Genomic DNA, 12835 nt, shown 5'->3' on the forward strand with positions numbered 1-12835 from the left:
CCAAACTACTGTTTGCTGGGGTCTCCAGACTGCCAGGCTGGCTGCCAGCTTGTTAAACACACACTGATGTGCCATTAGGGAGCTGAAGTGTCATCAGTGTTATAAACCTGAACCTGAAGCTTAATTTAGGGGCTTGTCAGACATATGGTAATGGGCTGGTAAGGCTTGGTGAAAGGTGGCGTCTGCAGGCATCTGTAAATTTTTAATCTCTGTATACAATGAAATATTACACATAAGCTTTTGCTCTTGCTGGCAGATTTCTTGTGGGAAGATCTACTTTGGGACTCCAGTAGCACTGAATACTGAGCAAGTGACAGAAATAGGGAGTTTGGAGCAATGTCTCTGCTGGCATAGCTCCATTGCAGCCAGAGGGTGAAATCCCAGCCCTGTTGAGATGCACGGGACTTGTGCCAGGCTTCAACTGCTGAGAACTCTTTTAGCAACTCAACCCTGATTCTGCTTTGGACTGAAACCTCCTGTGGATCTCATCCTAGAAACACTTGCATCTTTCACACAGAAGAAAAATGTTCTGCAGCAAGCGAATGAGCTTGGAAATGATTTAAGCTTCATCAGTGGAACCCTTGCTGTAGGCATTCACTGTGGGCTAAATTTGGGTTGTGTGGTGAGACATTGAGTGGCTCAGAGACACCCAACTCCCTCAGTGATGGAAGGGCTCAAGCCTTGGCTGCAGTCACAGTTTATTGGACGTGCTCCCTGTTACTCCTGTGAACAGCAGGAGCAAAGTTTGGGTGCTCTCAGTGTAACTCATTCATGCAGTCAGGGCTCTTGAACGTTTTTTTAAGACCAGGAACCCTAGATATTGCCAGTGTATCTCTCTCCTCTTTACAGTGTATATTCCTGTCCTGGCATCCCAGCTCCTTTTCCAGTCCTATCCATTGTTCCAGGGTATCTGCTGGCAGCTCTTGATGAAGACACACCTGCATCAAAGCCCCTGAGCTCCTGTTTGTGTGAGACTACAGCCCCAGAAAGGTCAGAGAGTGGTGCTTCCATTACCCACAGCTGTGACATGATAACCTTACGGTTCTGAGGTCAAAAATTAGGCAGGGAAAGAGGTGCTGAAAAACCAAAATAAATTAATAATAATTCTGGTTTCTTTATACATTATAAAGAAGCAGGATGGGGGAAAATGTTTTGCTTTGCAGGTCACCTTCACAGCAAATAGGAATCATTCAGTCACTGCTGGATAATACCAAGGGCACTCTCAGAGGCTGGCAATTGGAATGATTAAAAAAATATGAGCAAGATTTTAAGTGTCTCTTTGAGAAACAAACAGAGCAAAATTGTTCATCAGTGGTGGAACAGACACTGTAAACAATGTATTTAATGAATCTGGAAGGCTCTTTTCAGGGAGCAGATGACCAGCTCTGTCTTTCCAGCACAGTTCCAGTCCCTCACTGAAGGAGCTTGTGACCTTGCCTTCCTATCCCACACATCAAGCTTTCTGCAGCTGTGTCTCTTTTTGCATTTGAGGAAACAGGAAATGTTTCACAGAATCAATGAAATTGGTTGGTGAGCTAGCACAGGTTGCCAAGGCTTGTGTCCAGCTGGGTATTAGTTATCGCCCTGGAGTGAGATTCTACCACCTTTCTGCACAACTGACTTGGTTTTGGGCATTCTCACAGTAAAACAAAAAAAAAGTTTTCTGTGTGGTGTTTCAGTGTGAGTTTCTCACCCTGTCAGTGAGCACTACTAAGAACAGCCTGCCTCCCTCTTATTCTCTGTGCTGGGGATGGACCTTGGCAGCACTTGCAGGTGATCTTGGAAAGCCAGGCAGCTTTTCTGGATGCTGTGATCTCCAGGACCATGTCACAAGCAGATCCCTGAAGAGGCCAAGGTCCGCCCTTCAAAGTCAGAGTTGTGGTCTTGCTTTTTGTGCCATTGTTCCCTCTCAGGGAGTTCAGGATCCTGTCTCTCAGGCACTGCACCAAATGCTGACCCACCTTCACATTTCCAAGCAGTTCTTCCTCAATTCTGATGTCCAGCAGAGCACCCTTGCTTATTAGCTCCTCTATCAGCCACACCAGGGAGTTGTCAGTGTGCTCCTGAACTCGCCTAGATTGCTCGGGCCCCTCCCTGTGCTGTCATTTCTAGCTCAAACCTCTTCCTACCAGCTTCAAAAGAAACCTTGGTATAAAATAAATCCTCCATGCCTGCTGCTGTTCCCTGTGCTCCCACTGCAGGCCTGGTACAGCATTTCCAGGTGTGCTGGCTGTGAGCCCACATCTGCACCTCTGCAGCTGCTCTGGAGCACCAGCACTTGCCTTCCTTGGGACAGATGTTCACCTGAAACCATGTCACCAGTGACACACCACACAAGTGCTCTCGGTGAAGTGGTTTAGTGTTTTTCAGCTAACCACACTTGTGACTTCCTTTCTGCTCAAGGCTTGCCATAACGTGAATGAACTTAACTTGTTATTTTGGGTAATTTTTTTTCCTTGAAAAATTGAAGGGTTCTCCTCAAATCTATTGTGCTTGAGGTTGAAAACATAGGACACAAAATTATTCTTTCCCAGGGCTCTAAATAGATGTGGCGGACAAAATGAAGGAATGAAGGCAGAAAAACCACCTATGTATGAAAAAAATGTTCCCAGTTTTAAATAAAGGTTCAAGTATTTTTGTCCAACCTTTGCTAGAGACACTGTCATTCCTAGAGTTTGGCTTGAAATCCTTCCCAAGTGACTAAATTAAAGCCATTCATGTACTGAAATACAGTTGATGACTCTGAAAGTTTTAGTGCTACCGTGTTATAGATCCCACCAGGAGATAGGTCCTGAGGGAGTCTGTCATTTCCCTCATCTGCACTCACTGAAGGATTCAGTACAGAAGTGGATTAAGCTCTTGGGGGCTTTAAGCATACTCTCAGACTCCTGCAGTATATTTCATTCTGAGCCCTGAGTGACACCCAGCAAGGCTCTGCTGCCTGCACACAAATATTGCCCAAAATTCCTTGGGCCAGAGCTCTTGTGTTGCAGAACGTGCGGCCAGGCATTTCACAAGTGCTGTCATCTCTGGATTTCTGCTCACACAAATAGAAAGGGAAAGCTCACTCAGCTGGGTTTGGCTCTGACACGGAGCAGCAGTGCACACACACTGCTCGGCTGCCCTTCCTGAGGGGGAGGGCTGAATTACAGGTGTTTGAGCTGTTCTGTGGCACAGAGATTCCCTTGGGATCCACCACCAAGGGCGTCACAATGCTTGGGGGGTTCTCCACCACCTCGATGCCTCCTGCCTGGAGCAGCTCCCTTCCCTCATATTTTACACTCTGCATGCAGCCAAGCTCAAGGGAGTAACGCTTCTCCTCAAGAAGCTGCCGGCAGAATTCAGATGCTTTGAGAGCCTTTTTAGCGTTCATCACGGTTTAGGCTTTCATTTTAAGCACAGGAAAGCCTAAAGCAGGCACAACCCCTGGCTCTCCCTACATGCCTCTAGCATTCGGTCCCAGGGTCAGAATGATGTGGTGTAGCCATGCCAAACCCCGAGGTGCCCGCAGCCCCGACAACAGCCTTTTCTGCTCGGCGGAAACCAACATCAGATATCTTCCGGAAAACAAGAAACTAACTAACTGACAAATCTTTATTTCTTTATTTCCCGTGAAGGAGGGCAGAACTGCCGGGAAATCGCCCTCTGGGAAACCTGTGACAACGCTCCTCTCAATGTTACAGTGGGGGCTTAAAATGGCGTGTAAGGGCAGCGAACCGCTCCCTCACTCGGCTGTGCTGCACCGGCCGCTCTCGGGGCGCAGGGGGGCTGCTACCCGGAGGGAAGTCAGTCGGTAGGCGAGGGGCTGAGGGGAGGCCGAAGGGGTGAGGGGAGGCCGGAGAGCTGACGGAGCACACCCGGCTCAGCAGCCCCGGCTCAGCAGCGGCAGCGCCCCGAGAAGGAGAAGATGGCGGCAGCAGCGTTGGCCAATCAGCACGCGCCGCTGGCTCGCGCCCGCCCGTTACCCAGTCCCGGCGCTCCGCGTGCCCCGGACGGTTCCATTCGCCGCAATCGCCCCCTCCCGGCGCCCGCGTTGGTGGCGCCCGGCCGGTATAAAGGGGAGCGCGGCGCACGTGTGCTCCTCAGTGCCGGCGGGAGAGGGAGGCGGGGTGGTGTCTGTGCTGGTGGTGTCGGTGTCGAGACGGAGCGGTGGGGGTCGGGCGTGCCGCACAGTCACCGCACAGCCCCTCGGTGCTCGTGTCCCCGTCCCCTGTGAGGGTCGCCGGTGCCCCCCTGCCCGGCCCCGCGCTGCTTCTGCTCCCCCGCGGGATGCGGGCTCGGCCCGCCCCGCTAGCCCTCACCCCCGCGCCGGCCGCAGCATGAGCGCGGCGAGCGACACGTATTTCCTTATAAAAGACATAAAACCCGGACTGAAAAACTTAAATGTCATCTTTATTGTGCTGGAGATCGGTAAGTGGCGCCCGGCACGCCCCACCCCCGGGCCGCCCACGCGTGTCACGGCGGGCGGGGGGGCCGGCGGCGCCGTGCCCCCCCTGAGCCGCGCTTCTCCCCGCAGGGCGAGTCACCAAGACCAAGGACGGGCACGAGGTGAGGTCCTGCAAGGTGGCGGACAAGACGGGCAGCATCACCATCTGCGTGTGGGACGAGATCGGCGGCCTCATCCAGCCGGGGGACATCATCCGCCTGACCAAAGGGTGCGTACGGGGCCGGGCCGCGCTGCCCTTTGTCACCCGCGGGGCCCCTCCAGGGCCACGGGGGACACGGCCGCCGCCTCCGACCCGCTCCCTGTGACCGAGCCAGCGCCCTAAGGTCACTTGCCAAATTAAACCCACCTTTCTTTCCCAGGCCGGAACATGCCTAGCGTGAGCGTGCAGGCTAGGAGGGGCTTGGGTTTGTAATAAGGAGGTGGTGGTGGTGAGGAGATTTGTGTTGGCTTTAAAAAGCTCCCGAGGAAAATACTTCAGGGGCAGGGGGGAATGCAACAGTCAGTCCTGGCCTGTAAATCAAGCAGGGGAAGTCCAAAGCATGTTCTTATTTTCGCAGCTAGTTCTTTGCTCTGGCAGGCAGCTCCGTAATGAAAGGTGAGGTTGATTACATGTCACGCAGAAAAGTTGCTTTTCATTGGAATGACGTAACAAAAGTGACAGGCAGAGGAGAACCTTTTCAGTTTCACTATAAAAATTCATTCTAGGGCTACACTGTAGAATGTGTTAATTTGTTTCAGTGCAAATAGTTCCTCAGAGGTCATGTAATTAAAAAAAGAAACAAACCCACCCCCCAAACTTAATGTGAGAATGCTAGAGTCAATCTGAAAATCCTCTTGCGTGTCACTTAAATTGTCACTAGCAAAGTCATAGTAAGTTTTCATTTGAGTTCTTCATCATGTCAGTTAGGTTGCACTTTTAGAAATCCATTCCACTGATCCTTTGGCCTACGGCACTCCAGGATCTGCAGTGTGTGTAAGGTCCTATTAATTTGTTTTTATCAAAAAGTAGGTGAAAGGCAACTCAGGCTGCTAACTGAGCTGCTCTTTAGTTGTTCGAGTGTAATTCTCAGTTCTGGACTGGAATTGCATGACCCTTGCCACCAAAACTACAGCTGCTTCCTCCTATGCAAATGTCCTTTACACGAAATGGGCTGACTCCTCAGCAGAGGTGGTTCTGGGGAAGGCTGCTTGCGTGGAGAGCACGTGGAGCCCAGGGATGGGTGGAACTAAACCAGAGCTCCGGGCCAGCACAAAGCCCCGTGTGTAGATGACATTGAAACAAATTAAGAGCGATACTGTTCAGCTGTATCACTGTACTCCCTTCTGTGGCTGGCTTACTGTAACTGCTCTGGTGTTTCTGTGCAACGAGTCATGGCATCCTTTAATCTAAAAAACTGAGCTTGGCTTGTATGTATTGAATTTATGAGCTGACATCACTGTTTCTGGTGGGTGGCAAAGTCATGCCTTCATTTACATGAATTGCATGCTCCCTTAGGACTGCGGAGGGAGTGAAATGGCAAAAGCTAAATCCATTCTGGTTGGGCTCTCATCTTCAGAAAACTGGCATACAGGGCTCTCCAAATACAATGTTAAATTTAAATAGAACTGAGTGTGTGTTGTTGCCATTGCAAGGCAGGTACATTTCAGCTCTGTAGGCTAATGTGGCCTCATAGTGCAGGATGTCCTCTGATTCAAGCAGAAAAGCTACACAGTGAACATGCTTTTTTTTTTTTGCCCCTTGCTGAATTTCAGGCTGCACATGCATTCCTCTGCAAAGGCAGACACTGTTGCTTTCTTCTGTAAGTTAGTGAACCCATTTACAGGAAGCTGTTGCACTTAATATTTCTGAATTAAAAATTATTGCTGGAGTTTAGTGCTTTATGGCCAGCTCTTTTTGAGATAAAAACCAGTGCTTGCATACATGGAATAACTTTGTGCTGGAGATTGTTAGTCGTGTGGTTTGCTGGGTCTTTTCCCAGTAAATATATGTTTGACTTACATTTATTGTTTGGTAGCTCTTTTCCTTTGTTTTCTGCCACAAGCCTGCCTGCCTAGCTGGTTATTAAAGGTTGAGCAGTGAGGGAGTCTTTAAAGTGAATCTGTGAAGTGCAGGACACTAATCCTTGTTCTGGATGGAAAGCTCCCCAGATGGTATCTGCACTTACAGCGCCTGTGCTTTCCTGCTGAAGCGCAGAGCAGGTTATCACTGCCCTGGCAGTGCTGGCCCCTCCTGCCAGCCTGGCTCTTCCCTGGTGCCTCCTCAGGGCCCTGTCTGTGGCCGGATGTCTCCCAGTCTCAGCAGATAAGGCAAAGGGCAGGAGGAAGGTTTGTTATCTCTGTTCCAGAGATACAGCCGGAGTGAGGAAGTGGTGACTTGTCCAGAGTGGTGACTCCTCTGAGTGCAGTTGCTGAGGCTCCCTGTTCCTGTGCTAGAAGACACACACATTCTTTTTAACTGCCTTGCACTGTGCCTGTGTTTCTGGTCTCTGTTTTCCTCATTCTCTACACATACGTGATGCCCCTCGCTGAAGGGAACAATTACACAGAAGGTTTTGTATGGCTCAGATTTCAGTGCTTGAAGTCAAGTGCCACCATAAAGAATAGAGTGCACTCACCCTGTCTTTGTGAGGTAACATTCCTGCAATCAAAAACCTATTTCAGTGTGTTTCTATACATCACTTGAAGTTTGGTGGCCAAACTTGTGCCTTTAAAAAACCCAGTCTGGTAAGGACCTGTATTAAGAATGGAAGCACTTTTGATCATACACATTCAGGAGCAGTAGCTGTTCTCCAGCAAGCAAAGGTGATTCTTCTGGCTCCTGCTGAAAGCAGAACTGAGAGTTGTCACCAAATGTAACACAGACACTGCTTTTGGCAAAGTGCCTTTTCTCTGCAGGACAAGTCATAGGGGTTGTTCCAGTCAACCAAAGAGCATTCAATCTCAAAATAATTGGCTGCTTTCCTGGAATTGTCAAAGGAGTCTGCTGAGCTTCCGGTACCTTTTGCTAGAAGTAGTACATGGGGATCTATAAACAATTGCTGTTGGTGACTTTGGAGTCCCTGGGAATTTTTTTGGTCCGTGCTGGTGTGTAATACTTGTTAACTTGTGGAAGATAGCATCCTTCCACATCCTCTGTCAGCTCATTCACTAAGAAACTGCTTCACTTCTCCTTTTTCTGGCCAGGTACGCATCTCTGTGGAAAGGATGCCTGACGCTTTACACAGGACGAGGAGGGGAGCTGCATAAAATTGGGGAGTAAGTATTGTGTGTTCATACCTCTCAGCAGAGTGCCATGGTAAGTATGAGACCTGGTAGCTCTTAGGAAATGGAATTCAGGGCAGCAAAAGTGTGTTCTCAGTTGGTGGTGGATGTAATGACCTCTGGCCCTGTCTGGACTGTAGGTACTTTGAGGAAAATCAGCCTCCATCATTGGCACAGGTCTAGGAGGAGGAAATGTATAAATGGCAATCTGCTTTGCTTACCTGGGCCTTATCTTGATTAACCACTTTGTTTTGGTGGGAACCTTTTGTGTGTGTCATCGTTGAGGGCCAGGCAGTGCAGAGAAGGAAGAGCAAGGTCACTGCAGTGAATCATATCCAAGCAGAAACAGGCCTCAATAAACCTGTTTTAAATTGCTCACAGACTGGGGCAACAGCTCCTGCCCAAGAGCAAACATGAGTAACATTCTTGAGCAATAGAAAAAATAGCAACCTTTTCTAACCAGAAGAGAACTTCCTCTGTTGCACAAAGTGCTGTGGGAAACCCTGCAGTCATCTGGGAAGTGGGGCTCTGGGGTTGCTGCATATCCTCCTGTATGGCTCAGAAATTGCCTAGTGTTCAGAGGGATTTCCACAAAAAAAATCTACAGATTGTCTTGTACAAAATCCATTACCTCAGAAGTGTTACCCAGCTGACTTGCTCTCCAGCAGGCTGGAGTGATGAGAGTCCTTATCTGAGTTGTACCTCCCAGCAGCAGGTGGGAGCTCCACTTGTGTTTAACCATTCCAAACAGTGTAATGATCCAGATCTTTCTTCCTCTCTGCCATAATTTCCATGTTGTGAGTTGATGGGCCTGTTCTGCCATGGTCCCCTTGAGTGGAAAAGGATGAGAGCAGTTTCATTGCCTGTTTTGGGCTCCTCTGTGCTATTATTGTTAATGGGGCCCTGCATAGTATGGGAGTGTGTGGGAGTGAGTTTTCTCTAGAGGTGTAATGCAGTCCCTGTCTGGGAGCAGGCTGGGTGACTCAGTGCCTCGGGTGACCTTGGTGAGTGGGTGCTGGACAAGATTATGCAGCTGGAAGAGAGACAAAGGGAGCCCTTTCATCACCTTTTGTTTTATTTAGGCCAGTTTACCTCCTTGATTAAATGAATGCTTGCCTCTGCTTGATTGAAATGCCCTCACCAGGAAGATGTGGCAGCCTCACCACAAGCCTATAAAGGGATCAAAGAGCCTTTTAATACCTACAGATATTTTCTGAACAGCAGGGTTTGGATTAATTGCTTCTAGGTGATGGGATGTCAAAAATATATGCTCTGTGAATTGTGAAGTTGAGAACTCTGTTAAAAAATGGCTTTAGAACTTGCTAATAATCCTAATTTCTTCCCAGGTTCTGCATGGTGTACTCAGAAGTGCCAAACTACAGTGAACCCAACTCGGAGCACGTCGGGCAGAACAAACTGGTATGTTAAACTTGTCTGAGGCTTGTGGCCTGAAGTGCTCTTTGTTCTGAATATTTCACACTAGGTTGTGATCAGATGTGACTCTTCTTGAAAAAGGGACTCAGTGATATATAGCTAGAAATGAGCCAATTGTTAAAGTAGCAGATAAATTCCATGTGGAGCCACTGTAAGATCACAGAGGGGACAAAATCAGCCCCTTTCTGTAAAAATGTGAATTTTCTTTCTCTGATCCATGTCTTTTTTTTTTTTTTTTTTACCTTTCTCTAAAGGCACAGGGTGAACAGAATAATATTTCTGCATCAAGTGGTATGGGTACTTGTACTTTTGGGCCACTGGGTAAGTTTTTTTCAGTTTGTAGAAGTGAAAAAATGAGAAACACTTAATGGGAATAGAAATTTATTTCAAGGGTTCTCCGTTCTTGGTATAAAAAAGTGTACTAGGCTCTAAGAAGTCATTCAGCCTGGGCCCAGAACCTCAAGCATGTAAACATGAACATTTCCTGAAAATGTTTTTAGGATTTCTTCTGTAGGAGAGAGGAGGAGATTAGAATGTTTGGGGTGTCTTTATCACGTAAGAGGTCTTGACTCATCTTAAATTGTCGCGATGCTTTTGAAAAGTTTTTGCAGCGCTTGAAATTCTGCTTTTTTAAACTTCTGAGACATTGGCTTTAAAAATTACTTCAGTCTTGCTAGACACCATGGCTTCCCTGCCTGGTTAGCTCACAAAAACAGATGTGGTGGCAATCTGAACTCCAGTATTTGACTTATCCATATCATTTTGTGCTGTATTTAAACATAGAATCTTAAATATGAAAATGCTTCAAGGCTTTGAGCAGGTGTAAACTGAGAGGGAGCCTTAGCTACACAATGCCCATGCTCAGTAGCTGGTGTTATGGAGCTGTTGTTGTGACCCCTCTTGCTTTAGCTGAGAAAGGGATGGAGAGAAAGTAGTTTGGGAGGGGAAGATAAGCTGTAATTTGGGATCTTGCAGTGCCAGAGAGGCTTTTCCTTCTGGTCTTCAGGGTTTGGTGTTTACTGCAAACTCCATGTATTCCCTGTTGGTTAAGTTATGTAAGGAATCAGTGATTTCAACCCATGGAACTCGTGATAATGTTTTTTCTGTCTTTTTAGGAAATGGTTTACAAACTGGACCTGAGGCAAGTGGATTTCCATTCACGTATAACCATGGCCACATTTATGCAGGTAGTGGGAGAGGCAATGGACGAGGACCTGTAAATCCAGCACCAGCTAACAGTGTTCAGCCTCTTCCCCCTGCTGTCAGTAACGGGAGGGACCCACGCAGGGCCTTTAAGAGATGACTATGCCAAATGTGGTCGTACAGCTTGCTTAAACTCTACACTCTACTTGAACACTTACTGCACTTTTATTTATAGTTAACTGTGAACCAGTTTGTCCTTTGGTTTGTTTTGGTTTTTTTTTTTTTACCTTTTGGTGTATGGAGCAAACTTGATGTGATCTATTTCTTGTTTTGCATCAGGGAAGCACAGTGAGTCTTCCCCGTACATAAAGGGGGTAGGGGGAGAAGGTGGATATGAGGAATTAAGGGTCACAGGTGAAAATGTCTCAATTAAAACTCAGTGCCCTTTGCTGAACAGAAGAAAATTTCAGTTACATACATGTATTTCTGTTGGTCAGCCATGTAGCCTTAATAGGTCTACTCTGTCCTGTGCAAGCATGTGTTGACTTCTGTTAGGGATAATGGGAGCTCTTCGTATGGGAAGAGAAATGAAGGGAAGAGCACAAGTGCTCTGGTGAGCTGGGTGTCCTGGGAATGAATATGGCTAGTGAAGCAATAAGTGTAAGGAAATGGTGGTGCCAGACCTAGTGGTGTCTCTGGAATCAGGGAATGGATAGCTTGGATCACAGCTGAAGATGTGGTGAGTGTTATGAAGCTTGATTCTGATTCCAGAAAGATGTACACTACTTGAAAAATTCTCTCTAAACACCTTATCACTGTCAAGGAAAGTGACACTGATTTTTGCTTTGGATAGAAGCTTGGATATTTGTTCTTGCTTTGCATGAGATAGCAGAATAGGAGGATCTAAATTCAGACAGTGTTGGGGAATATGCTCTTTGTAGCCTTTCCTCGTGTAAAAGCCCAAGGTTACTTTGCAGGAGCCTGAATTTCCAGGAGTGGACTGTTCTCAAATGCTGCATTACCCATCTCTTCGATGAGTCTGCCTACTCCTCCTTCCTTCATTCACTTTTCCAAATAAATTATGTATTAGATGAAGCTGTATATGTGGATTGCAGAGGTACTGGCCAAGCACACAGCTGCACTTGTGACGCTGTTAAGCTTTCCTTCCTCTGTTTTATATGAAACGTGAGTTATCCCTTGAAGAGCCCTCCCCACATCCTGGGGGGCAAATAGCTGGTTTTATTTCTGAGCTCACAAATGCCTTGACTCTAGATGAGAGTCCAGTGCCATATTTCAGATCAGGTTCAAACACAACTTGGAAACTGAGGTGTCATACTGGATTCATCTGTTTAACTCTTCTTAACTGACCTCTCAAATAAAAAAAATTGCACTAACCACATCAACAACAAATCTAACTTTCTTTCTGTCAAGCCATAAAGACTTCATGACAAAAGGCTGTTTCTGAATTGTGAGTTGTCTCTGTGGTCATTCATGTTCTTTGAATCTACCGATGTGTTACTAATGTTTACAAGTTGTTTACATTTGATACTTTTTGCTTTTGGTACTCTATCATGATCTGTTGACAATTGCTTCTAATTGGTGCAAGTTCCCTGTTTGGTGTGAAATGAACTGAGGTTTGTTTGAAATGCAAGCATCAGCAACAACAAAGTGCTGTAGGGAGGTTGAGACCTGTGTGCCCAGACACCTGAGGGCTGTTTGTCTCTACTCTGGTAAAATGCTTTCCTGGTACTTCCAGATGGAACTAGTGAAACTTGTTTTGAACACAAGAGGGTGGCATGCCTCAGGAGATCCCCTCTGCATGCTGCTGTGGAAGAACACTGGTCATTGGTGAAGGAGAAAGCAGGCATTTCTGGGGAAATGGTGTCAGGAGGAGATGTGTAACTCAGGGACTTTAAATTGCTTACTTGTTTAAATAAATGTGATGTATAGTCGAGATGCATGGACAGCCTTCTTCTGCAGTGTTGCTCTAAGACATTTGATGTGCTTGTGAGAAGGAAGCCAAGAGGACTTCTAAACCCAGGAAGTCTCTGTGACGTGTTCCAGAGGTACAGAGGATGTAAGTATGGTGTGAGAGCCATGCTGCCCCATCAGTAGTAGCTGTAAAGTTGGCAGAGTGAAACAGTGCAGGTGATGGCATGGTGGGGTCTTGGTGTTCACTGGAGTATCTCCAGTCCTGATGGTCTTAACTTCTCTGTGGCATAAAGAAGTTAAAATCAAGGACAACCCTGTGTTAGTGTGTGCTGAGGTGCCTGATGTTTGTAGCTCTATGCATCTGAGCTTTTATTAAGCTAATAAACAATACTTGTTCATAAATTCCAAGTAAAAAGTGATATGATTAATGCTAGTAAGAGGCATAAGAGTAAAACCCTACAGTCAGGTGGATGATTGATGTGCAGTCAAGAGGAAAAAAGCAAGAGACTGGTCTTCACATTCTCAAGGTTAGTAGCATTCCTGCTTTCCTGTTTCTTACATGAAACTATTGCAGTTTATTAATAAATTTTTACTTCTTTGCAGGGGAAATCTGTGCCC

At 46.9% G+C, this 12835-nt stretch overlaps 1 protein-coding gene across 1 annotated transcript; it reads left to right on the forward strand.

Annotated features, from left to right (window-relative positions):
- The first annotated feature begins 4100 nt into the window (after positions 1-4100).
- On the forward strand, positions 4101-11682 carry NABP1 (nucleic acid binding protein 1). The gene is made up of 6 exons (XM_058028336.1): positions 4101-4410; positions 4517-4655; positions 7631-7702; positions 9055-9127; positions 9397-9463; positions 10258-11682. Exons 1-6 carry the CDS (start codon positions 4320-4322, stop codon positions 10443-10445), a joined length of 630 nt encoding a protein of 209 aa, XP_057884319.1. The 5' UTR covers positions 4101-4319; the 3' UTR covers positions 10446-11682.
- The last annotated feature ends 1153 nt before the right edge of the window (positions 11683-12835 follow it).

Source organism: Melospiza georgiana, chromosome 7, assembly GCF_028018845.1.
Source record: "Melospiza georgiana isolate bMelGeo1 chromosome 7, bMelGeo1.pri, whole genome shotgun sequence".
NCBI lineage: Eukaryota > Metazoa > Chordata > Aves > Passeriformes > Passerellidae > Melospiza > Melospiza georgiana.

What these genes read in the sequence shown, in the direction of transcription:
- NABP1 (XM_058028336.1), top strand. Translation starts at nt 4,320, where the DNA reads ATGAGCGCGGCGAGCGACACGTATTTCCTTATAAAAGACATAAAACCC. An exon ending in CTTTATTGTGCTGGAGATCG is followed by an intron (nt 4,411 to 4,516) that starts GTAAGTGGCGCC and finishes TTCTCCCCGCAG; the next exon opens with GGCGAGTCACCAAGACCAAG. An exon ending in ATCATCCGCCTGACCAAAGG is followed by an intron (nt 4,656 to 7,630) that starts GTGCGTACGGGG and finishes TTTTCTGGCCAG; the next exon opens with GTACGCATCTCTGTGGAAAG.